The sequence below is a fragment of the Cydia splendana genome, chromosome 4 (assembly GCF_910591565.1).
Source record: "Cydia splendana chromosome 4, ilCydSple1.2, whole genome shotgun sequence".
Classification (NCBI taxonomy): Eukaryota; Metazoa; Arthropoda; class Insecta; order Lepidoptera; family Tortricidae; genus Cydia; species Cydia splendana.
This window is the reverse complement of record NC_085963.1, coordinates 23,716,353-23,743,328: the sequence shown is the minus strand read 5'-3', so window position 1 is coordinate 23,743,328 and position 26,976 is coordinate 23,716,353. Positions and strand designations below refer to the sequence as shown.

The window sequence follows — 26,976 nt, the reverse complement described above, 5'->3', positions numbered from 1 at the left end:
ATATATTGAGAGCTGCTATACTTAGTGGCGTAGGTCAGAAGTCGGCAAACTTTTTAGAAAAAAAGCCAACTGTTACTTTGTCTCCAAGTGGTAAATTTTTTGGGTCACTTGAAGAGCCGCAATTGTAACTCCAAAGAGCCGCGGTTTGCCGACTCTTGGCGTACGTATTGCTCGTAGAACGTAGAACATGGCCACTGGGGCACAAAGGTTCTAGTGTTATTTGGGTATTTCCTTTGCGCTACGACATGGACATGGGATTCTTCAAGAAGCGGGTATTTAGGGTTCTCAAGGGCCGGCAACGCTTAAGTGGCTCCTGCGATGTTGCTTATTTCCATGGGCGACGATGACCGCTTTCCATCAGGCGGCGCGTTTGCTGACAATCACATAAAAAAAACCTAAGTGACTACGAACCGGACCAAGCTAGAGAAGAATCCAATAAGGATGTATGTAGTTATGATACTGACAGAGAGTATCACATGCACCCAAAGAGAAGGAAAATAGGATCATAACTGATTTCTATCTATACCGAAAAATGAATGGCTTCGTTGTCCTTCTGCATCGTGCCATCTCTCTCTACCTTATGATGAGACATCACAATTTACATCACATATGACGAGACAAATAAACGTCGTACCATATGCCCATGCGAGGTCCTGGTGGTCTCGGGAACTACAGAGGTTGCTCTTCATCCTCTGATCGTGCCACCGGAGTGCAAAATGGCGCCGTTGTCCTTCTGCATCGTCCCAGCTCTCTCTTCCTTATGCTTATTTGATGAGATAAATAAACATCGTACCACATGCCCATGCGAGGTCCTGGTGGTCTCGGGAACTACAGAGGTCGGTCTTCGTCCGCTGATGGTGCCGCCGGAGTGCAAAATGGCGCCGTTGTCCGTACTACGCAGCCGCGGCGACTCTGTCAAGGACGGGAGCACCTGGAAGTTGAAATAATGATTGGTTAATAAGTTGCGGCAAAAATTTCATTTTTGGTACAATGTTTCATCGCTGACTGTTCTTTTCTTTCCACATGCAACTAAGACTTATCAAGACAATTCTAACAAACCCCAAACACAATTAAGTAGTTTTCGATGTTTTATCACAGAGTTCCCATGGCCACCTCCTGTCTCCTTGATCAGATCTGCTCCATGTCATCATAATATTGCATAATATCATCCGATTTACTTATGTATGCAAAATTTCAGGTCAATCGAAAATCGGGAAGTGGGTCAAATTTAGCTTCTAAGATTTGACCCACATACTACCTTTACACTAACATACCTACATAGATACTACCTTTTAAACGGGCGTGATCTTTTTAACTGGGTAATGAGAAATGAGATAGCCACCGCGGTGCACAAAAGAAACAATGCATTTTGTTTGGGCGAAAAATCATTTGAGATAATTCAATTAATTCATTCTTGCAGCCGACATTAAATGTCTAAAATTTTTACCTTCGGCGCGTGTCGGAGCGGTTCGTGGGGCAGCGTGTGCGCACGATGCGCGCGCAGCGGCGCGTGCTGCTGGCTGCCCGCTTGCCCCATTGCGCTATTTTATCAGCATCTGGAAAGAAGAAAAAATCGTCAGTTAAACAATTGTTGATAGAACTTGTAATTCTAAGCGCTACTAACCCAAGGTTAACCGGTTAAACCGTTAACCCAGTGTAAAATTGTACTGGTAACCATGGTAACTCTAGGTTTGACCGGTTAACCCCGGGATAGTGGAATGGTGCAAGTGGCGCATAGTTTAGTATGGCTGAGGGCACGGAGGAGACAGAAATGCCTGTCCAGGCCCTTGACATTCTGATAACTGATGAAAATATATGTGATTTAAAGTTCCTTTAATAACGTGTTTAATTCCAAAATCGGACACAACCTAACCCAGAAAGATGAGAAAATAGGAGTTTCAACAAAATTCCGACTAGCCATTTTCTATGACGGCTGATCGGTGATCACTAGGGCATGCTCCCGGGAATTCCCGGTTCTCATATTCCCGGGAATTCCCGGGAATTTTATAGTGTCAAAAGAACCGGTACTGAAGACCCGGTACCGGTACTTCCCGGTTCTCATCATATGACTATTTATTCGCAATTCAATAGTATTAATGTTTTAGTACTTTAGCTCGGGACATTAAATAACATTTAATAATGGTGCTATGAAACTGGGGACCCAAATAACCCGACAAACTAACCTAGTAACGTAGGCATTCGTGCAGGCAGGCCGTGCCGTCAAAGCGCTGAGTGCATCGACTACGCTACGGCCGTGTTGTGGCTCGGCCCAGGCGGAGGCAAAGTGTGCCGGTTAATTTCTTAAAATAGGTTGGAACGCCAATTAAGTGTTTTTTTTTAATAAAATAAGTCATTTATTAATTCTTATGCAATTATTTATATGAAAAAAAAAAGTCATTCATAAAGATTGTACGCTAACACAAACAATTTCTTAAAAGTAATCAATTGATGCCTTGAGAACTGGGAAGAACCGGGAATCCCGGTTCCGGCCATGCCCAGAACCGGGAAATGAAATTCTTGGTACCGGGACCGGTACTGCAGATCACTGATCACGTCGCGTGGTACTTTCCATAGAAAACGAAGCGCTGGAAGCTCCGGCTCGGCTCCGGCTTGGTCTAGCGTGAGTCATCCTTTCATAAGTAGGCTACATATAAGTCACAGTTCTACTTAAATCATGATTTAAGTAAGCAAAAATACATCCAATTGGGTTGGTATATTTATAATAAAATTGACATCTGGATTTTAACAAGAAATCGTCATAAAACACGTGCGTTTAAACGTTTTCTTTAAATAAATAAAATTACTCCGTACGTGGACCGGTACGAAAGACCACCAAACACATTATGCGAGGTGAACAGCTGGTGTTCTAACAAACATACTTCGCTGACGATTGTTATATCTTATGTCGTTGGATTAAGGTATAGTTAAGGTCAGTTATATGTGTTGGTTAACTGCACAGAATGCTCTGCGATTATCAATGTCAAGTGAATATATAACTGCATTGACGTATATCTCAGGACTGGCCTTACGGGCAATAAGAATTGGGCATGAATGGGGCCAGTACAGCGGTGTGACACCGCTACAACGCGATTGGTTGATGAGTTCGCATCACGCGCTCGATTGGTCGCAACTAGTTGCATTAGGCTGCATGATTGGCTCGAATTCGTGAGTGACACCGCTGAACTAGTACCATTTTTAGTGCCCGTAAAGCCCGTCCTGAGATGTACGTCAATGTATAACTGTAATTCTAGTAATTACATGTCGGCATTAATACAAAGATTAGCAAGCTGAATAGATAGATCATTTAGATCAAGTGTGTTATATCTTGATCTAAATTTGGTCCAGGTATTTAGACGACCAAGCTCTAGAAGAAATTCATAGCAAAGACTGCATCCTCTTATGTGGTGCTTTATTCATGTTTCATGATGGGTATATATTAATGGGACAAATAATAAGACTACCGTACAGAAAGGACACTTCCTACAAAACCGAAGTTTGACTGCGATTCTGGGACGAATTATGCTGTCTCTTTCTAATGTATGGCACTATCCCTTTCGGCTATTTAGGGTTGTCAAAATTCAAGGCATTATCTTATCTGTGGTCGTGCACGCAAAGGGACGTCAAGTTGTGCCAACCCTAATAATTGCTCGGAGCAATGCTGAGCCGAACGGATCCGAGTTTGCCCGAAAGGAGGAGTGTCTCCCCACTGACAAAAGTAAGAACCTCCGATGATCGAAATCATCTTGAATTAGAAAGGACGCTTACCACAAGGAATTTCGTATATTGACCCGCTTGTTCCTATCTCTATCTGTCCCGCTCGCATTGACCGTCGGCACCATGGGCGGGACAGCAATATAGGTAATTAGGCGCGTCTGATAGAGATAGGGATAGGCTGACCAATGTACGAAATTCCTCGTGCTAAACGTCCATTTTTTAGATTGGTTTTTCAAATTCGAACATTAGAGTGGACTCTATAGTGATGACTATCAGCCGTATTCGAACAGTCAGCAGCAGAAGTTGCTAAGCGGGCGAGGTGTTCAAAATTACCTTGACACGCTCTTATTCTCTTAAGAATAAAGTCGCGTCAAGATCATTTTCATCGCGCGACCCGCTTTGCAACTTCTGCTGCTGACTGAACAATGAGATAATACTTTAAATACTAGATATTTAAACGATATAGATCGGATATGTCAGTGTCAAACAAGTGTCAAAAGTGACGTTTCTTCAAACAAAAACGTCACTTTTGATATCGTTTAAATATCTAGTATTTGACGTATCTCATTGTTCGAATACGGCTGTATGAGTGATTATTCGGTGAGCTTAAACTTCCTCGTCTCAGCCTTAACATTCCATTGTAATTACTTATTATTATGTACGATACTTCAAAGATCAAAGAACTAATGATTATTTATGAACTTATACACAATTGCTTAGTCATGCTAATACATACACCCAGATCTGACGAATGCGCCGCGAATGCACCTGTAGGTACCTTGAGGCTTATTCTAATCGTAAAAACAGGTTATGAATTTGATCTGGATTTGTCATGTATATGTTCTGTCGGTATCAAAAGAAAATTGAGCGAGTAGAAATTTTGTATGTCAAACTTGTTTTCGCTCTATTTTCGGGATTCGAACCCAGGACCATCCGCTTCATAACCAGGGTCACTATACAGAATGACCTGTCCAGTAGTACAAGGACAGGTCATCATTGCAATATAGTTTACTAGGTATTTTACGTCATTTAACTGCGGACGATGGTACAGTCGCCATAAGATATATCGAATCGGCCAAAGTGTGTGTGTCGCAAATAACAAATACCATCATTTCTGTTATCAAGGCGTTAAAGTGCATGGCTCAGATGTTTTTGTGTACCTCGGCCGCTCCGATATATTTGATGTCGACTGGTAGAAAATGAGTTATATAGACACCAGGTTATAGAATTTATATTACAATATATTATTAAATTGAAGCTATAAACAACAATAAATCATTTTAATAACCTAAGCTCAGCAACCCACGAAACTTTTACAAGTATCCTTAAATATTATGACGCCTCGAAATCTGGGAATCTATTGCCGGGTCATATTTCTCGAAACACCCTGGGAGGGCAATTAGTTGGGATTAACTTTCTCTAAACGATTAGAAAATATTGGAATATTCAAGGTAATCTGGTGTACAACAGTGTACCTAATTCTCATCTGAGAATAAAGTTAAATTAATACCCATTGAAAGAAAAACTTCAAAATTTTTTTTATTATACAGAATTCATAAAAAACTGTATCTTTACTATTTAATATCCTCATACCCATAAAATATTTTAAATATCGGCATAAAATATTTTTAAATATTTTCTTCGATAAACTTTATTGACAACCAACAGGTCAAAAAAACCATAACAGTTTATGAGCAAGAAATTAAAACCAGAATTGGGCTTCTAGTACCTATAGTTTTTAACTTTTGATTCTACGTTCAAACACGTAATAAGAAAATACATGGTCGTATCAATAATTTATACTTTCTCGTATAAGTATTTCAAACTTTCATAAAGTTTTAGTTAAAAAAAAAATGTAAACTATTAAACTAACGTGCAACGGGACAATTTCGACTGCGGGGTAATTTCAACTAATTGAAATATCTGCCATGTTTTACATTATTAAGGGGCTACCTTCGATCTGAATCCCTTAGTTTTCTAATATTTTTTGTAGCTTATTATATTAACAGCAAGTACAGAAACGGCTTTAGGCAATATAGTATCCCATATTTACTTCAAAGTTCATTGTCTTCGAGATATTTGGCATCAAGGTTGAACAATTTTAGGCTAAAAAACTGGTTTTGAGGCCATAACTTTTGTGTTAATTAGTTTAAAATTAAAACCCTGGACACGTTTTTCGAGACGTCAAAGACGAACTCAAATATGTAGATTTCGTACATGTAAGATCCTTCACTGCAAACTAGATACGAAAAAAGTGTTTTTTTAGACTCCACAATATCAGAACCGTACTCAACAAATGAATAAATTAACTAACTTAAAACACCACAAGTTATAAAACTGGAAATAACTGACCTCTCCCAACATAACATTAAAATTAAAATCTCTCCAGAAGCAATCACATTTGCATACTAATCCCTGTTTTATGAAAATTCCTTTTTATCTATCCACTAATACCAAAACATAAATAAAATACTTTAGAATGTTTTAGGTTTACTCCACACTAGCGTCTATTGAGTGTCGGCGTCTAGTCAGCGCTATGGAAAATGCCGTCGCAGTGCAGTACTTTGCGCCAATGTTGCGTCGAGCAGCAGCCATAGAGTTGACTAGACGCCGACGCTAGGGAGACGCTAGTGTGGGGTGGCCTTTATTGAATAAAGATATACCTAAGAGTTACTTTCACGTAAATTGTTTTGAAGAATTTTCTAAGAATGTGAATGTTTTTAGTAAGTAGTTATTTTTAATGTTTTAGGACGGGTAACTTTCTATTGTAATAAATAAAGTTTCAATTGTAATTATAGAAGAAAGAACACGTTCGATGTTAGAAAAGGTGCGTGATTGTCCACGCCCTTAGAACGTAGGTAATACTTTCGTAGGAAAAAATCACCAAATCACATAAATCAAAGTATTTAGATACTAATTTCGGTAATTAAGTACGTTATCTGTGACAAGTTTTGATTAAGCAAGTATAAAAAATTAACCGATTTGCAAGACCGAAGTGATCCCATAAGAGCTGCGCGGACAGTTTTGTGCTAAAAATATTAGGTACTTCTAAGTTCAGTGTGAGGCTATCTACGTTTTTGTTGTTTCTAACTCTTGTGTTACTCATTTTCCACTCCACACTCCACTCTTCACAGAGCAAACGAAGCTCTTTCCTTCTATGACTGGCAAAATACGTATTCAAATACCTACGAGAGTTTCTGCCTTATGACGGTCTTCCCAACCAAAAATCTTACAAGCCGGTCTTTCCCTACATTGACCTTAGCTGGGTAAAATTTTCTGCACTCACATGGAAAATGAAAATACATATTTACTTAACTAATAAAAAAAACATATGATAATTATTCTCATCTAATTATACGAAGTCTCACCCACATTTTATGCGTGCATTAGGCATACACTAGCGCGTGTAAATTTGGCGTAGAACATTAGCATAAAGAAAGGCGCGCCCGCGCCGACGCGACGCCATTTCTCCCGAGAATGATGCGCGCGCATGCACTTTTGCCTTCATAATAGCGTACTTAGGGCCGCCAACGTGTGCTTTACTTGAATAAACAGTGTGTAGTTTTGAAACGACCGTATATTCTTAGGGTAAGTATTTACTATTTAGTATAGGCCCAAATGTGTGTTCATAAATGTTTTACAAAAAAAAAGGTACGAGTAATATTTTTCATTAAGTATCATTACTTTTTGTTTTTGTTCAAATATGTCGCATCGCCGCACTTAATAACGCGATGTCACAAACTCACAACTGTCACAAGTGATGAATATGTACAGGTTGATTCACGAAAGCTGGCACAAATTGAACGAAATTTTCATCATATGAGTGACACCTGTTTCGATATACAGCCGGGCTAGCACATGACTATCCGTCCCTCTTAAATTAAAACGCGGGTAGTCTATCTCGCGGGCGAGTTACTGTCGCGCCCCTCCTGTGCTAGGCCTACAGTCTGAACCACCATTTTATTGGTTAATGTGATACATACATACCTACATATTTTCATTTACTCGTTCATTACATAGGTACCTACATACGCAAAACAAAAAAATGTCTCGTTTCGACTTACGGTTGTAATTACTTATTAAAATACACACTGGATATAGGATGCTTTTAAATAAATAAATAATAAATAAATATTATAGGACATTCTTAGGCTTTTCTTACGTATATCCCTACAACTTTTCAGATATTATATTTTTTTTCATTGTCAATACGCTTCCCTCTTCTTGAGCAAGTTTTACTATAACTCTACAATCCATACATTTAAAACTATCGCGAACAGCCCTAACAATGTAGTGGCGAGCCAATGCATCTCAACTAATAACGGAGTTCGATGGTTTACATACGGAGAAAATACTTTCCACGGCCACACGTGCTCGAGAATGGTGTAAAAACAGAGACGAGCCATAGAACACGATCCACCGGTTTGACTTAAAGTGGAAATGGGTAGAAATTGGTAAAATAGTTTTACTAAAATTAATGTTCCGACATACATTATTTATTTTGTTCGACGCATTTATATAACTAGGTAATAATTTCATAGGACTAGACAATTTGATAAAAAATAAAAATAAACTAAACATAACCATAATAAAATAAAATGCCGATGGGAAGTGTGCCCAGAAGGCTGGCCGCATTGCCGCGTTGAATGATGTTTATACCCTGAACGAATATGACCCCAATAAAAAAAGGAAAAATATATTAACACTTAAGAACGAATATGGGTTCATTTTAAGCGATTGTCCGTTTTTAACCCATTGAGGCTTGTTTATTGCGAGTCCATACACTAAACGTAAGTAGTACCTAAATGTATTGAACATGCAATAAACATTAAATCAATGTGTACCTAAACAGGCCCCAATTTGAATGCCAGTAACTATCACACTTACCCCTAATTGACCTACGTAGGTACTTTTGCCTAATGCAATGTTTTGTGCACGGTGACTGGTCCATCATTTAATGAGTCATTTTAGCCTAAAATGAAACAATGTATAAGTACCTACATTATTTTATACTGCAAGGCATATCACAGTATCGCAGTAACTACTAAAATTAACTTTTCCTACCTAAACATTTAACACATTCCATAACCATCGATACAGCCACGGTCGACTAAAACCTATTAGCCTGGTATTCAATACCTATTTCTAATTAAATGTGGTCTCAGAACGGACTCAGCACGGTCCAGCGGTGCTTAGGCATTCTAATATTCAACATTGTAATATCGACCTTATATTTTAAGTAACACGGTTTAAATTATGAAATACACTTTTTAAGTGCGAATTCTGGATTCACAAGGAAATAGTATTTGATTATGGACTTTAAGTTGAAGTGAAAAGGTTGAGAATTGATTAGTGTTTGGTAAAGAGCGTTCAATTATCGCGCTTCAGTGGGAATAGCGGGTTTCCTGGATAAAAAAATGGTGTAACGCCTACTGATTGCTGGCCTGTTTAGTCAGTCGGCACTGTGGAATCTAGGAAAATGTTAGATTTTTCTTTACGATAGGATCATCCTGAAATCACCCTCCCCTCCTGACACGGCCCAGTTTTACTCAGTTTGTGATTTTGTATAGAGCTTGTGGGGTACTATTTATTGTTGTCGATTTTAAAAGGATTTGAAAACAGTACTTACAATTAGAGAGTTTAACTCGCACTTGGCCGAATGAATAACATTAATCTATTCGATACATCTCTTATAATACTTCATAATTTACTCCCAGTTGACCTAACAGGGCTATTCTTTAAGGCCTCCATTAAAGTATAGCTAAGCTCCAGGCCGTGACAATTATCGCTTGTGATTTATATCGCGCAGGAATGCGATAAATAAGTATTAGGCCGATATGATTTATCGACGCGACATGTGAACTGATCATCGTGCCTGCGGGGTGTGAGGGTTATATGTACATAAGTATAGTGTAACTAGTATACAGGGTGTCAGTAAATTCATGATCATGACACACTCTGCTATGAAAAGTATGTAATTTTAAGAAATAAAAGAACTTGCGAAACGAAGAAGATATGGGCGTCGCGCGGTTTTTTTTTTATACTTATATCTCAATTACTCTGAAAATATACTGCTGTTAAAAAATTTGATCGTCTGATCCCTCGTCCCTCGGCTATATATGTCAGTAGCTATTTTGTACAAAAAATACATATACTGCTGATATGCAGAGTAACAAATAGGATTGATAAAAGATAAAAACTGTCTAATTTTCGTGATATTTTTACAGAGCCAACTTTAACCTTTTAAGGTTTTGGCTGAAGTCTGTCCTTGCAAATATGATTTAGTTACCATTAGATTTTTTTTAAAGCATTTAGTTGTAAATCATAAATTTTATGATGAATTTTATGTTATTATCTGCTCTTAAATAATACTCACAAGTTAACGTTCTGACTATGCAAAATACTATAGAAAACTATAAGAGCCCTCATAATAGTCCACTATTTTATATTACAGTGCAAACAACGACTTACCACTTACTGGTAAGGATACATAATATTATGCATATTGTTACACTTAAATAGACGCATATTCCTGTACAATGACGCCTTGTTAAGTACAATTATATTAACATACTATTATGTTTTATAATACTTTTAATTACACCAGGGAACCTATAACATAACAATTACCATAAAGGAATTCAATATATATTCTACATTAATAAAAAATGGCTTTCTCTGATAATTTTCCACATGGTTACTTTTTCCATTCTATCGCGAGTCAAAGTACTAAAACATATAATTTCTAGATCTTAATCATTCAAAGGAAACTTAAATATATTATTAGCAATAGTATAATTAACGATCACGCTACAAATACCGATGATGTTTAGTATATTTCGCGTTAATACATTACACACATACATATAGTACCCATATTAATTTTCATTCGATATCGTGACGTACGCGTTTGTGTAGTGTAATTTAGAATGGGATTTTGAGTCTCCAAAACGTCATAATCCCATACAAAGATAGACATAAATCAATCAATCAATCAATCAATATATATTTATTTCAGACCAAAATTACAGTCCATATTTGTTAGTTATGTACAATACTATTTACTTATATCTATGTTAGTTTATCCTAGTCCTATCCTAATAAAAACTTAAAAATTACTATTTACAGTCCTGGTACTTAGGAGCATGCAGCGACACCCAATATCTTTTAAAAGGGTTATCTAGCCTCTCTCCTATTGCCGCTTAGAAGCTATTGGCGCTGCCCCGCACGCGACACATTTGAGAGGCCACTCGTTTGCGCATTATTAAAGACGTACCGAGAAATAGAATTACTAAATAACTTCATAGCTACAGTCCAAAACAGACATATTCGCAGCCAAGTGGCCGTCCGTACAATGAAGTACTTATCAACATTTTTTAAACTCTACCTATGTAACTCGATATCAGGATTATCTTTAATCTCTACCTTTGTAACTTTTAGTAATACGTATGTCTTATTTAACATCCTAGAGATAGTTCGAAAAGTGTATATGTCACAGTCAAAAGTGTGGTCAAAAGAACTTTTAACCGACATAAACAGGCAAAACTGCTTTTGACTGAGTATGTTGGTCAAAAGTAGTTTTACCTGAAAATCATTGGTTAATAGTAATTAAGGCTGTTACTATCAGTCAAAAGTACTCGCAGAAATAGGTAGGTTAGGGTTATTTTTTTTGCTACGCCTTAAAAACGAAACTATTCCCAGAGATAGGTAGGTTAGGTTAGGTTAGTGAAACCTGTGTCGAAACGTCGGTAAATCAAGGTGATTGAATAAAATTCGCGTTAGACCCGTCTATAAATGTGAGTTAATATGTATACATGTTTATGATACTGACTATGTATAGTATGTATTAACAGTATAAGTCGCTTGGCATAAGTAGCTGTAAACTTATACTTGTTTCTTTGAATAAAGAATAAAGAATAAAGCAAACACGAACGCACGTCACGTTATCGAATTAAATTGACACTAGGGGTACCTACAGGACACCCTGTATAACAAGTCCTAGCGGGATTCACGTGGCCTTTGATCGGACGCTAATTTATATCGTTCGAACAATTTGGTCCACGTCTATTGCATGTATCTAGTGCCCTAGCCACGGAGTCTTTCTCACATAACCCTTATACCTACTTATGTTATAAGTATCGGCATCAGAGTTGAGTTTACGTAATATTGCGACATAAAATAGTAGAAATTAAATAAAATGGGACTGATTTAATGTGATATATGTAACTACTTATATTTAGTATACTTATGGTCTGTGTTGAACGGAACTTTCAATTAAAACGCTCAGACTAGACAACAGAAGTATCCCAGCTATCTCGGTTGCTGATGAACGCATCTCTGCCCGCAGCGGTTTCGTCAGGGTTGTCGCTTGCATATAACTTTAAGATGCCTAAAACATAATGCTTAAAATTGTCGTTTTATATTGAATTTTTAAATGTTTTCATCGAGGGCAATGTTGTGGAAAAATTCACGTGAAAACTAACTCCATCCAAAACCTTATGGGTTAAAGTGGGGTCGATAAAAATAAAAAAACAATCACGAAATAGTCTAATTTTATTTAAAATTAGACTAGATTATAAATTTATTTTCGATTGACGTTATCGTGCATACCACAGTGTAATTTTAGTATAAAATAGTAAAATAACCGAGGAGAGGACGAGCAAACTTTTATATGAAGTATTTTTTCAGAGTGATTGAGATAGGTAAACACCCGCGAGATAGCCAAATCTTCCGTCGCAACTTTCACGTGGTGCGCCGTACCGTACCTTTTGTCTCCTTCTAATTTTCTAGCTTTACGCCTCTTAAGCAACGAGAGAAGTTTTTATCAGCAGCTTCACTTCAACAAATGTCACTTACTTACTAGGTACCTAAAAAAAATGCACGAGTTTCTTTAAAATACGCGTACTTACATAAAAAAATTAATAATTCCTTAATAAATAGGCCCAGTTTAGTTTTTAGCGCTGTATTTTTTTAATTTTTCGAAATGTTTTGAAGTCTGTTAAAAATAAAAATTAAATCGATGGAGCCATCATATTGAGGATTTTGTAGGAAAGGATCTGAAATCATGGAATAAAAGAAATCGTACATATACTCGTAAAAACAATTAAGCAGTGTGCCAGCCCTGAGGACGGAAGCGCTGCGCGAATAATTTTCCGCGTCCGTGCGCGCAACCGTTCTGTTAATGGCTGCGCGGGAGTGGATCGCGGGCGATTATTCAAAGGGTGAGATCCGTGGAGGGGGTGAGATTGGCACACAATTTTAAAGTTTCGTACTGATGAACCGGAGATTGAACATGACAAAATACGATATATATACCTACGACGTATTTAAACAAAGCCGCACCATTTCATAAGGGAAATGAATTTTCCTATTTCCAAAATAGTAACTTCCTTTATTTTTTGTGATATATTACGTGATAATTTGGAAAATTCCGTACGTACCTTTTATATCTGCAGTCGTATTTATTTATTTTATAATTGATAAAAAACATTAAAACCGCTGTTTTTACGAAGTTGTAGACGATTTTCACACAAATTAAAATGAACTAAGAACTGTTGGTGGATATCACAACACATTTTTTTAGATAAATAACTAAACTTGTAATTTGTAAACTATTTTGGCTCAGCGATCCAAAGAGAATCTTGGCCTCCGAAACGAGAGCGTGCCACCTGTCCCGATCCTGCGCAACTTGCTGCCAGTTACTGACGCGAAGCTGAAGCAGATCCGCCGTCATACTGTCTTCCCAGCGATACCTGGGCCGACTACCATTATATACACTGGACGGCTACCATTCGGTCGTCCCAACAACGCACTCTTGACAGCCCGATCCTCTCCATTCTGAGTAGGTGACCGAACCAGCGAAGTCTGTGCGCTTTCGTTTCGCCGACGATATTGGGTTCGGCCACTAACTCTTCGATCTCGGCATTTTTCCGGATCCTCCAGGTGCAGTCATCTCTCTGAATAGGTCTCAGGATCTTGCGAAAAACTTTTCTCCAATGTAATTTTAGATGCTTCTAAATGATTAATTTAATTTTAGATGCTTCTAAATGATTAATTCGCAAATTGAACATTAAGAAATTATCAGCTAAGCGAGCAAATGACCATGTTTCAAACACAAGCTGCTTCCTGGATGAGCGACAGCCTTTACACCTTCAACTTTTCAATACCTCTCTACTTAATCAAAAACATCACTCCAAAAAGAGCTTTATGTTTAAATAGATAGAGTGTAAATTAAAGAAGCATATGAAAGTAGATGTGAGGTTTGTATAGTAAGTGTGTGTTTTATAAGCGTGTGAAATCTCCAGCGATCCTCGATCATGGGAGAGCGGGCGATTATTCTTGCTCGGATGCGATGTTGAATGGGCAGATAGTAGGAATAATGGCGGGAGGTGATTTAGACAAGTCATAATTGTTTGCACTTTGTTTTTAAAATGGCGATGGCATGCTGTCTATTGTAGGAAGCTTAAGCTACTCTAATACCACCCAAATTACCCAAAATCTGACAAATATGATCCAAACTTAACTCGAATATCTTTGTTGTTAAGAAAGAAGTATAGCTACTGACAAAGGGTCCTTTTTCATACAATTAGGTACCATTTCGGGAGAAAATGTTTTCCACCAACTAAATCTTAACATATCACTTTCATTTTGCTGTTGATAGCTTCAGCATAATATATTCTAGGTTTATAATACGAGTGTCCGTTAGTTTTTGTGATAAATAAATGACTGTGACATAAGGACAGACAGACATGACAAAACTACAAGAGTTTCGCTTTTTCCATTTTGTCTACGGAACCCTAAAAACGAATAAGAGCTTTAAGAACAATCGATTGTGATATTGCAATATTACAAAACGGCCAGTTACCATAACACACCAAGGTTGAACACAGTTCCATTCAGTTAGAACAAGTATTCCCACATTGTAATTACGATATTAGCATAACAATTAAATCAGTATCGATCGACATTAAAATGTCTGAATTCATTATGTCTTCAAAACAAAGGCTGTAGAATTACATCAAGTAGGTAGATAACCCGTTTATTCTTAAGGTAACATTCCATTTCCGACCGCAGCGGCACTACTGCTCCGACACTACTGCAGCGGCCTGAACACGACGGTAGTAGTAGTAGTAGTAGTAGTAAACTCTTTATTGTACAAAAAGACATATTAAAAATAACATACAATTAGTAAGAAGTACAAAGGCGAACTTATCCCTTTGAGGGATCTCTTCCAGTTAACCTTTGAGTAGATGAGAGGAGAAAGTGAAAAGAACGGTGAACGGTGTTATTGTATTCCATAGTAAAATGAATGACGATACCGACTACGTGCACCGGTAACGTCGCAGCAGTAGTGCAGCTGCAGTCAGAAATGGACTGTCACCTTAAAGGATGCAAAAGATTTTAAAAGCCTTTAACAAATATCGTCTTCAATTACCGCGGCTAATATATTCTCAATCTATTTTTTTTTCTTTTTAAGGGAATAGTAGAGGACGACTTCTCTATATGTACGGACGTCGTCCCCATTTTCCTCTCTAGATATTGACAGTTTGGAAAATATTTTTACAATATGATAACTACAGCTATTAACACAGAGTTAACTCTCTCTGTGGAGCTTTTACTGTTTTGTATGGAAGTTGTTTTTCGTTTCTACATATGTAAATAAATAATAAATAAATATTATAGGCATATTGTTACACAAATTGACTACTTAAGTCCCACGATAAACAAACAAACTGTTGCAACCACAGGTCCTAAGATACATTCGTCTCGATTTCATGACAAAGCCGATACTCGTATAGCAAGGCCGAGCCACCTGTACGGTACGTTGCGGAGGCACGGTGGCATGCCATACCAGCGTTGGGTTGCTAATCAGAGCATGCTTTGCTTTTAAATATGTATCCACTAAATACCACTTAGAAAATCTACTACTACTACTACTACTTAAGCGACTGAAAATGAGTCTTGGCCTCCGACACCAGTAAACGCCAGTTGTTTCGATCCTGTGCCATCTCTCGCCAGTTATCGGCATGGAGATCGCGCATGTCTGCTTCAACCGCATCGCCCCAGCGGTACCTGGGACGTCCGATCGGCCTCCGCCCTACCGAGCGTCCCAGTTTCGCCCTTTTAGCGCCGCGATCCTCCTCCATTCTTAGAAAATCAGTTTTTTATTGTCATATAAGTTTGTCTCCATACTTTTGGCCTGGCGTGTATCTTACAGTTGGTAAAAAAATTCACAGATTTCGTGCCTCACACGACTATCGAGCACATTGGAAATGAATCTACGGAATTCGAAAAAATATCGTCGCTGAGCGACGAGAAAGTCTGGATAAGGAAAAAGTTACAAAATAAAACTACAACGTTGAATGATAATTATTTATTCTTAGACTAACACAAGTATCCTGGACATAACGCATGTGAACAAACAAATTGCAAAATTTCCCCACACGCGTATCCAAGTTTGAATAATTGTCGCCGTGGCGCATAAGTATAGGGTACATATTTCATTTTTCGATTAATAAGCAGGATATATTAATGTTCAAAGTACAAGAAAATTATTACACGGCAAATCCGTAGTCAACTCGAGAAGTGGTGATCGGCAGCGGCCCATTTGCTGCAAGATATGAAATTTTCTTGACAGCAGTTTGACGCGACGAGAGATGACCATAACAGCGTTTGTCTATGTTGCACCAAACCTGAGTTCCAATAGGTACTACCAGGGTTCAGCATCAGCTATCTTGGGTAATGCTCTACCATGTGCTCATCATGACGAATCGGGTGTCCAAAACAGCGTGTGCCTATGTTGCACCAAACCTGAGTTCCGCTAGGTACAACCAGGGTTCAGCATCAGCTCTATCTTGGGTACTACTGTCCTAAGTGCTCATCAAGACGAGTCGGATGACCAAAACAGCGTGTGCCTATGTTGCAACAAACCTGAGTTCCTTTAGGTACAGCCAGGGTTCAGCATCAGCTCTATCTTGGGTACTACTCTCCTAAGTGCTCATCGAGACGAGTCCGATGACCAAAACAGCGTGTGCTTATGTTGTATTAAACCCGAGCTCCACTAGGTATAGGTACTGCCAGGGTTCAGCATCAGCTATCTGCTAGCAGCCGCCAGCAACATGCTGAGGTGAGACCATTTCGCGGCACTTTTTCTTTTTTTTCCCTCTCCCTCTCCCTCTCCCTCTCCCTCTCCCTCTCCCTCTCCCTCTCCCTCTCCCTCTCCCTCTCCCTCTCCCTCTCCCTCTCCCTCTCCCTCTCCCTCTCCCTCTCCCTCTCCCTCTCCCTCTCCCTCTCCCTCTCCCTCTCCCTCTCCCTCTCCCTCTCCCTCTCCCTCTCCCTCTCCCTCTCCCTCTCCCTCTCCCTCTCCCTCTCCCTCTCCCTCTCCCTCTCCCTCTCCCTCTCCCTCTCCCTCTCCCTCTCCCTCTCCCTCTCCCTCTCCCTCTCCCTCTCCCTCTCCCTCTCCCTCTCCCTCTCCCTCTCCCTCTCCCTCTCCCTCTCCCTCTCCCTCTCCCTCTCCCTCTCCCTCTCCCTCTCCCTCTCCCTCTCCCTCTCCCTCTCCCTCTCCCTCTCCCTCTCCCTCTCCCTCTCCCTCTCCCTCTCCCTCTCCCTCTCCCTCTCCCTCTCCCTCTCCCTCTCCCTCTCCCTCTCCCTCTCCCTCTCCCTCTCCCTCTCCCTCTCCCTCTCCCTCTCCCTCTCCCTCTCCCTCTCCCTCTCCCTCTCCCTCTCCCTCTCCCTCTCCCTCTCCCTCTCCCTCTCCCTCTCCCTCTCCCTCTCCCTCTCCCTCTCCCTCTCCCTCTCCCTCTCCCTCTCCCTCTCCCTCTCCCTCTCCCTCTCCCTCTCCCTCTCCCTCTCCCTCTCCCTCTCCCTCTCCCTCTCCCTCTCCCTCTCCCTCTCCCTCTCCCTCTCCCTCTCCCTCTCCCCTCTCTCCTGCGAAACATGAAGTCATAAATGTCGTTCTGATTTTTTGACTATTTTAAGGCACAGGTTCTGTGTTTTAAGGTTAGGCTACAGGGCAAACCCTTAACCCGATCGTCTTTGTTTTAGGCTCAAATTGTAGCTGACTAAATTGTCCAGAGCCGTTTTTCTCAAATTTTTGATATCATTCTTCGTTTCCAAATTATCGAGCACCAAAATCAAAAATTCGGAAAAAATTGAATTTTATTTTTACTATTTCGACCATAATTTTTTTTGTTTTTGACTTTCTCGAATAATTATTTTTGCACCTTACAGCTCTTGTGATTATGCGTCTTTTGAGCTTATTTTTTAATATCATATCTTCACAACTTTCCGAGATATAAGGGGATCGCACTTTTTCGTGAAATCGGACCGTATACTGGAGCGAACGAAAAGACATTTCCAATGTCAAAACACAATAAAACTAATACCTAGTGGCTCTGTGAGCTGTAGACCTCGCGAGCATAACTTAAAACTAAATAAATAAGTGTATGGCTCCACCATATTAAAAAAAATACAATAACTAAATCGACAAAGAAATTAAAGCGAATATCCAACCTGCTCACAAAATTTCACGAGAATCGGTCGAGAATTGCGACCTGTAGGAGAAAATTCGGAGATACGAACGCATTTTTAGTATTTTTACCAGAGCTGAATGAAACGGAGACCTTAGCTCACGCTCGGAAACCATAGTTGACACAGTTATATCAGTTCGTCTCTATTAGATTTCATAATGAAGTCGATACGTATAGCAACTATAGCAAGGCAAGCCACCTGCACGGTGGCACGCCATACCGGTGCCCGGTTGCTAATCAGAGCATGATTTGCTCTCAAATACTACATTTAATTAATGCCACAGCTTCGTTGCTACAGATGAGTCACTTTGACAAGCAGAGACTATTACTTGAGTTTACTATTTGAGATCCGTGATGGTGGTAAATCTGTTGAATGGTGGGTACTTACTTATTATTCTCTTCTATAGCTATATATGGGCAAAAAGTATGGTCTAGTTACCTGCTCAGTATCTTAAACAGGTTTCGCAATAATATCATAAAGAACTAAGAAAGTAAACTTACTCAAACTATGAATAATTTTAATTAATTAAGAAAATGTTTATTGAGGATATCAGTAATCGAAATAAACTCATTACATGTTATTGAATTTAATAATAACCAACTAAAATACTATGTATTGTTCCGTGGTGGGTAAAGACACCACGTAAATACATAAATAAAAAATTCTGCATGTAATGTACTTGTTAAAAATCCAGTGCCCTGTTTATCAAAAGCTTGTAATTTGTAATACAAGTGGAAGTCCCTTTTTGACAGCTATTGTTAGGGGACTTCCACTTGTAGGGGAGACCGAGGTGAGTTGTGACAGAGGAGAGTTGTGACATTGTCGATTTTTTGGAATCTAATAACTGTTAGTGAGCTCGCAACAGTGTGCGTTTGTTAGCTCGCAACTTGAACTAACAAACACGCGCTATTGCGACCTAGTTTTTAGTTAATAGATTCCAAAAAATCGACAATGTCACAACTCTCCTCTGTCACAACTCACCTCGGTCTCCCCTATTAGAAGTTACAAGCTTTTGATAAACTGGGCACTGGTCTCTCAGTAGGCTAGTTGGCCAGTGATGTAGCTGTGTTGACCAGCGCTACGCATCCATACATCCGAACAATGTGTTCATTGTTTTATAGATCAGATGCTATCAGATTGTGAAATTAAAAACAAACTGGGGAAAGCGAAAGTTGGCCAGTAGCCGATTATATGAATAATGTGCGGATTTAATCAAATTTGCAAAAGGGTTAACCGACCAATGGTAAAAGTAAAACAAAAGGGTTAAATAGGGTTACCGGGTAACCAAAATGTTACTTCCGTGGGTGATACAGGTTTGGGTTACTAATCATATTTAAAAGAGGCGTTAAGCCAGGAAATTAGAAGGAAACAAAATATACCTATGACGCGCTGCACGAAACGTTGCAACGGAAGATATGGCCGTCGTGTGGGTTTTTACCTTTGAAAATGGCTCCAGACCATATAGAAAGACCATTCTGGGTAAGAAGAAAGACCAGTTACGAAGGAACTCCTAAACAGCTCATTTCCAATCATCCTCATTAAAAATACTAAAAGGTTGCAAGCGCATACGATTTATTGACACTTTTACTACATTTGCACCACCTCTCAAGCCAATTCAAACGTTACAGCAAACCGATATTTTAATGATATTGGAATCATATAAGCTAGCTGTCATTCGCGCGAGCGTCTCTCTCCCACTAATACATGTACGGACAAGCTAGAGCGAAAAGAACACGCGTATGACAGCCGATATTATTCCATTATCATCATTCAAATATTGGTTTGAGATCAGTACGGTTACCATCAGTTTGTCACTGACATAAACGCCGTCGAGAACGTAATTTACTTTCTATACATCTCGCTCGCACTCGCATATTAGTGCAAACGGGACGTATAGAAAGTAAATTACGTTCTCGACGGCGTTTATGTCAGTGACAAACTGATGGTAACCGTACAGGTGCACATTCGAATTGGCCTGTCCATCTCACCACTACTGGTCTAGCCATAACGCCTCCCATTATCTAATTGTGCCTTTCGCTATATCAACTTGAAAAATATGTATACAATATGCGACCTTATTTCATTATGATAAGGCATATGTATACTTACTATTGCTAGAGGATGTGAAACCATGTCCGTCGCCATCTTTGGATGATTTTCTATTGCGTTTAATTACGGGTGTAATTACTATTAGAGAGTATTAATGTATTTATTAACGTTATAATTGTATGGGTATTGATTTGCGCGTGATGTTTACATGATAAATGGTTTGCTTTCGCTTATCTCTATCTATTAAATATAAGTAGAGTTATAATAAGGAGAATTATAGTTATTGATGGTGGAAATGTGATATTAATACGTAATTCTTTGGCATCTACATGATTAGTATATGTCTTGTACATATTTATCTTGAATGTACAACGGAGGCATTCGTACAGCTTGCCTGATCGTAAGCGGACATCGCAGCCTTTGGACGGTTGCGAGTTGCGGCTTGTTTAATGTTTAAGCAGTTTGTATCTGTGCGTGCTTACAATGCGAGTATTATAATATACAATAAATTACCCGTCCACATAAAAGCACTCGAGGACAAGAAATTTACTCAAAATCTGAGATTTTGGCTCATGGAACGCTGTTTTTATACTGTAAAGGATTTTATGAATCATACGGAGTGATGTGTTATATTACAACCATTTCAGTGTCTTCTAATTCAAATTCGAATCTAACTGTTTTTATATTACTGACTTTTTTACTGATGTTAAGTTACCATTTGTCGGATTAATTTATGTTGTATGTAATGCTAATTAATATCCTCTATAATATTTGCATACTGTTTAAAACAGTTGAAAAAGGTGAAACATATTTTATTTTTACACTAACACATGTAATCTTTACCCTTTTTCTGCGAATAAATTTTTGTTTGTTTGTTTGTTTTTGTTTGTTTGTTTAATTAACTAAAAATCAGCATGAAAAGTCTGCTTAAGGATTGTTTTTTTATAAGTAATCAAATACTTCAACATCACGGAATTTTACTAAATTGAATATTTTCATATTTTTTTGTGGTACACTCGGGGGTGCCTATACTTTAGGGTATCATTCGGGGTATGGTCAGTACCTAACACATAAAGGTAGAACAATATGAGTAGGTAGGTATACAATACGATACTCTTTATTGCACATACTCTACAATAAATAGCCTATATTATATTTACCTACTCTTCATAATATGGTAAGACTCTGTGTGTTACCTTTACCTATAAAAGGCGCTTTACACGATTTAAGAAACTCGATGCTCAAACGATTTCTAACCCAACTACTTAAATAACCGAACGTGAGCCAATAGCGAGAACAAACAGACAGACAGACTAGTCAACAGTAAGAGTCAATAGTTAGATATGTCAGTATGTCACAAGGTCGCGTTCTTTAGCACTGGTTATTTAAGGTAAAGTTTTTTAAACAATATACTTAGGACGCCAAAGAACCTAAACTAAAACTAGTGTGTAGTGTATTCATTATTTGATTTAATGTCGTGTTAAAATTATAAACTAAAGTGATTGAGGAAATTATTATCATAGGGCTTGCCCTACTTAGACTCAAGTGTCTAAGTATTTGAGATAGGTCGCTTTGTAAAGACTCGAAAAAAGGACTCGACTCACAACTCAATATACTTAGACGACTCCGAAACGCACGATTTGAGAATTGTCAATTTTCAAATCGTAATTTTAAAAACCTCAAAACCTCAGGTGTTTTAGATTAGTAACTATTTACTTTTTGATATTTTCTATACTATTAATTTATTTTTGTGGTTCCTTCTAAAATAGATTTTCAGTGTAATTCATCGTACCTATACTTTTCATGAATGCCGAGGTGTCCTGTCGGATTATACGAGGTTTATGCCATTATTGTTACTTCCTATTCGCGATTCTGCACAAAATAAATTCCACACAACTTAAGCCAGGTTCACACGGCAACGTCCTGCACGTTTTTTCACGTATTCGATTTTAAACGTACAACCAGTCGGGTGTTCACATGGTATATTTTCATTCGTTTAAAATCCGTTTTCACGCCGAATAGCGACAGTTTTCACGCAGTTGTCGAAGTGGGCAGACGTCTGAGATGGATCCACGCTTCATCGTACTTTTATTTTGGTATCGATGGCGATAACGCTTTCGCCGCCGACAAAATAGAAGGTTTTGGGTACATCCATTAAATAAAAAATCAGTGTGTAATTTCATTTCAAAATTTATAGATACGCTAAACAAAGTTTTTCAATATCTTTCAATAGACGTCTGTCTATTGAAAATTTTGTTCCACTAAATCAATTAATACTTCGTTATGTATAAAAGATTCGTCAATAATTTTGAAATAACCACGAAATTACAAACAAAATACGTGCGATCTCTCCAAAAAACGCTCGAGTACTATAGATAGCTTGTTCGATAAAAAAACGTATAAAATCGTACCGTGTGAATCAAACAGAACTATACTACTCGCCACTGCAAACCGAATACGTTAAAGTTCATTCGATTTGCTTGACAAGTCCGGTGAGTATCCGTTTAAACGTATAAACAATGTACGTTTTTTTGCAGTACAAACGCCGTGTGAATGGTTCTATGCACAAAGTATGTGCCACTATTTATCCGTTAAGACGTATACTGCAAAAAAACGTGCAGGACAATGCCGTGTTAACGAAGCCTTAGTTTGAGCACATGCGTTATACTTCACAGTCATTATTTCTACGCAATCTTGTTTCTTCCTATTCGCGATTCTGCACATAATAAATTCCACACAACTTAGTTTGATCACATGCGTAATGCTTCACAGTCATTATTTCTACGCAATCTTGTTTTTGCCTTTTCGCGATTCTGCTCAATATGAATTCTGAATTTAATCGCACGCGTTATACTTCACACATTTTTTTAAATCTCCGCTTCTAGAGGGTACATTAATTATTATAATATAATAGCATTATTTATTATCTTAATGAAATAAGTATCATAGAAATATATGCCTTTTTTAGGGGTTCTTTTTCGATTGCCGCGTAATATGTACATCTTCAAATACCTATTCACCCAACTCTTATCAATTGTAATTTTACAAAACTGCATTTAGGGGATGGCTATGTCAAACAGTGGACGTCGCACTGTGGGCTGAAATTCGGCTCTCATTGACATAGAAGCCGAAGTTGTTATTTTATGTTTTTTTGATTGAAATAGGTTTTGCTAGGCATTGTTATGGCAACCTATGAATTTTAGACGATAAGTATGCCGTACGCTATGTAGGTCATTATATAATAATTATGAATGTACCCTCTAGAAGCGGAGAACTAAAAAAATGTGTGAAGTATAACGCGAGCGATTAAATTCAGTTGTGTGGAATTTATTTTGTGCAGAATCGCGAATAGGAAGAAACAATAATGGCATAAACCTCGTGTAATTCATCCTGCCCTCTAATTTAGGCATTTTTAGCATCGGGCTGCCACCAACTCTATGTTTATTCGTAATAATACTTCATAAACAATAAGCTCCTTCACTATTGCCCTTGACCCTTTCTTTAATAAACTACCTTCCATACAATTTAACCTCAAAAATCCGTTTACCTTTATTATTACGAAAGTCGAAATCTAATAACAAACGGTTGATTACCGCCTGTCCGTCTGTCAGACGCTTAATCTAATTTGGAGTAGATCATTCATTATGGTTGCGCAAGATCTATAGATCTTTACACCGACATCAACGCGTTAGCTGTCAGGGTGTAATAGAGGTGCTATGAACTTTTCTGGAGTGTTTTTTTCATATTTTACTTATTAAGTAGTAGGTCAGGGTCAAATTTTGTTAGTTTTGATCTGTTGTCACATGAATTACAATAAATAATTAAAGTACAGCAATACAGCTATAGCCTAAATTAAATAGCTAAAGTGTCATTCTATGGAACTTGCTAACTATGTAAACAGTCTCTAGTAAATTCATCATTCAGAGACAATTTCAATATGGCGGTTTGTTTACATAGTTAGCAAGTTCCATAGAATGACACTTTAACGTACCTAGCGAAAAAAGGGGACGTGTAAAACATGGGGGTATCTATTGTAAAGAAAGAGTATTTAGAGCAGTGGTGGGCAAAGTACGGCCCGCGGACCAGTTCTGGCCCGCGAAAGGACCGCCGCCGGTCCTATAATTAGTAAATGGCCCGCATAATAATGTATTTTAGCTGCAATTCTGGCCCTCCTCTGGAATCACAAAAAGTTTCTGGTTCCCCCATTGAAAAAAGTTGGCCTACCACTGATTTTGGAGAGCCCATCGTAATATTCATACACCCTTCATTCACACTCATTCTCTCCGAAAAACCGCATCTCGAAGGGCCATTTAAAACGAGTTTACCACGTGTTTTGTGCTCTCAGCCGACCTGCGCGACACACATACATACAGGTTCCTAATTCAGCACAATTTGGCGGGAACCCGATTCTGTTTTAGCAATTTGTAAAAGTTTTCATCTTGTTTTGATCTACGCATCTCACGCGTACCAATAAGTGCGATCGAGATGGCTAATGAGACGACTCTAATTGCATATAGCCAGCACTGATTGGTGTCGATTGAGCCGCTCATTCATGGTCGTCGTATCACGTAAAACCTTTGAAACGACCAAAAAAGTTTTGACCAAAGGGTGACAAGTTTTGGACGTTCCGCGGCCGGCCATAGTATTTAGTTTTAAGGTAAATAAATAAATAATAATTCTTAAATAAATATTAGGCTACATCTTACACAGATCAACCTATTAGCCCCAAACTAAGCAAAGCTTGTACTATGGGTGCTAGGCGACGATATACATACTTATAAATGCCCTTACCGGGATTCGAACCCAGGACCATCGGCTTCACAGGCAGGGTCACTAGTGTCACTACCCACTAGGTTAGACCGGTCGTTAAGGTGTATTTTTAATATGTATGTTTTGTCTATGGGCCAATAGTCGCCAGAAATATACATTTTTCATTTTCTATTATTTCCAAATCTAATGAAAATCTTTATAAAATATTAATCAGAATCAGCCCCCGGTATGCCTAGCCTAGCTTTTACCTTGCCCTTTGTGACACTGGTAATTTATAACTGTATTAACACCATTGCGGCGGACATAATATGTAAGCGGTTATGGGATTTTAATGTATTATTAGTAATTGAATAGTACTTAATGGCGGCATAAATAGCAACGGCTGAATTTCTACAAGAGAAATTAGAGGATTTATGGCTTTAACAATTAACTAAAAAAAGGGTCAATTTTTTTATAGGGAATTAAACATTCCATTTAAAAAAAAACAACGGGTTGCACTCCGGGAGTGCCAACAGAAGTGAAAACTCAATGACTAGTCCAAAATGTCTGCAGCACTATGTATAATTTGACCCATCCTCCTTTCTATTGAATAACTTTAGTTCCGAAATTGCTGGTCAGTGAGCTTGTTTAAAATTCGAAATTCTAATTTGTAGCGTTAATTGTTTAAAATTCGAATAGAAATTGTAAAGTTACCTTGCAGACCTCGCATCTAAATATATGGTCATGATATTTTGAGTTTTATTCACCAGTACTAGAGTTCACTTTTATTAGCTATTTCATCAAGATGTAGCTTTATTGAATTATATTGGAGTGATATAAACTTAGAATGTAACTGTGAGATCCTCGTATTTCAACCCGTACAAGATTAGAACCTTTTTCATGTAATGTCATTGAGTTTTTCTTTATTGATTTAAATGCCATCTAAATGAGTGGCCATCTAAACGTTACGGTCACGTGATCGCTGTCTCGAGTTTATCATTTTTTCCCCACCTCAAAAAGTGCCCAGGGCCGCTAAAGAAGTTTTCACTTCAAAAAACAGAATTTGAAAATATGTATTACATTCATTTCTTTTATACTTCTGGAATATTTCCGGAACTTATCTTAAATACTGAGATCGTGCTAAGTGAACTATGATTTATAGTCGTACCGGCATCAGCTACCTGTCTAAATTGAATTAATAATAATAATAACTTGTACATCTGTACTCCAAACTAAAGAATATTGGTGAAACAATCTATACAATATTTCAATAGTCCAAAATCTATGTCATTATCGGATTTTGGCGATACAGGTTAGAAATTAGGAACTATCCTCGTGTTTCGAGAACAGAAGGGACAAAATTTTGTGTTTCGGCGTGAGTACGACCACTCATTTCAACTTAAAAATTTTACGAAGTTACTTCATAAAAAAATATTGGCCTTGTGGAGTATATCTGTATGGCTGCGTACAATACCTATACATAATATACTGGAGCGAAGCCGGTTTCCCACAAAATATTAAAGCCCTCATGCGATAATGGCCCGTGAACAAATTGCCGTGATTTGGGCCCATTTGTTACCCTAATTTCGACTGAGAGGTGCGCCTGCGGCTCTGGGGCAGGATTCGGCGCGTGGGACCTGCGCCTTCAAATTCTGTGTAGGTATGTATTTAACATTAATTTTGTACTAAACTGAACTAACTAGTATGTAGTAAATCAGTATTCAGTTCAATTCAGTATCACTATTGCTTTAGCTCAATAATAATTCGGTAAAATAAGTATCGTCTTGAAATGCAGTATGATAATTGATACCTTTGGGTTGCTTTGGGTATGGTGCACGCACACTACCGTCCCTCCCCCTGACCCTGACGTAATCAATTTAGCATGAAATATGTCCCGGGTGTTAGTTTTTATATTTTGTTTGAAAAGGGAAAGTC

The 26,976-nt window shown here is 38.3% G+C and overlaps 1 protein-coding gene across 1 annotated transcript in view; it reads right to left on the bottom strand.

The window, feature by feature from the left end:
- Window positions 1–26,976, bottom strand: part of LOC134790222 (uncharacterized) — a 134,751-nt gene that overhangs the window by 52,015 nt on the left and 55,760 nt on the right. Inside the window, exons 2-3 of the mRNA XM_063761056.1 lie at window positions 1,448–1,556; window positions 794–931 (exon numbers count right to left, since the gene is read on the bottom strand). Coding sequence (XP_063617126.1) covers window positions 794–931; window positions 1,448–1,537 — 228 coding nt within the window. The 5' untranslated portion in view covers window positions 1,538–1,556. The remainder of the gene's footprint in view (window positions 1–793; window positions 932–1,447; window positions 1,557–26,976) is intronic.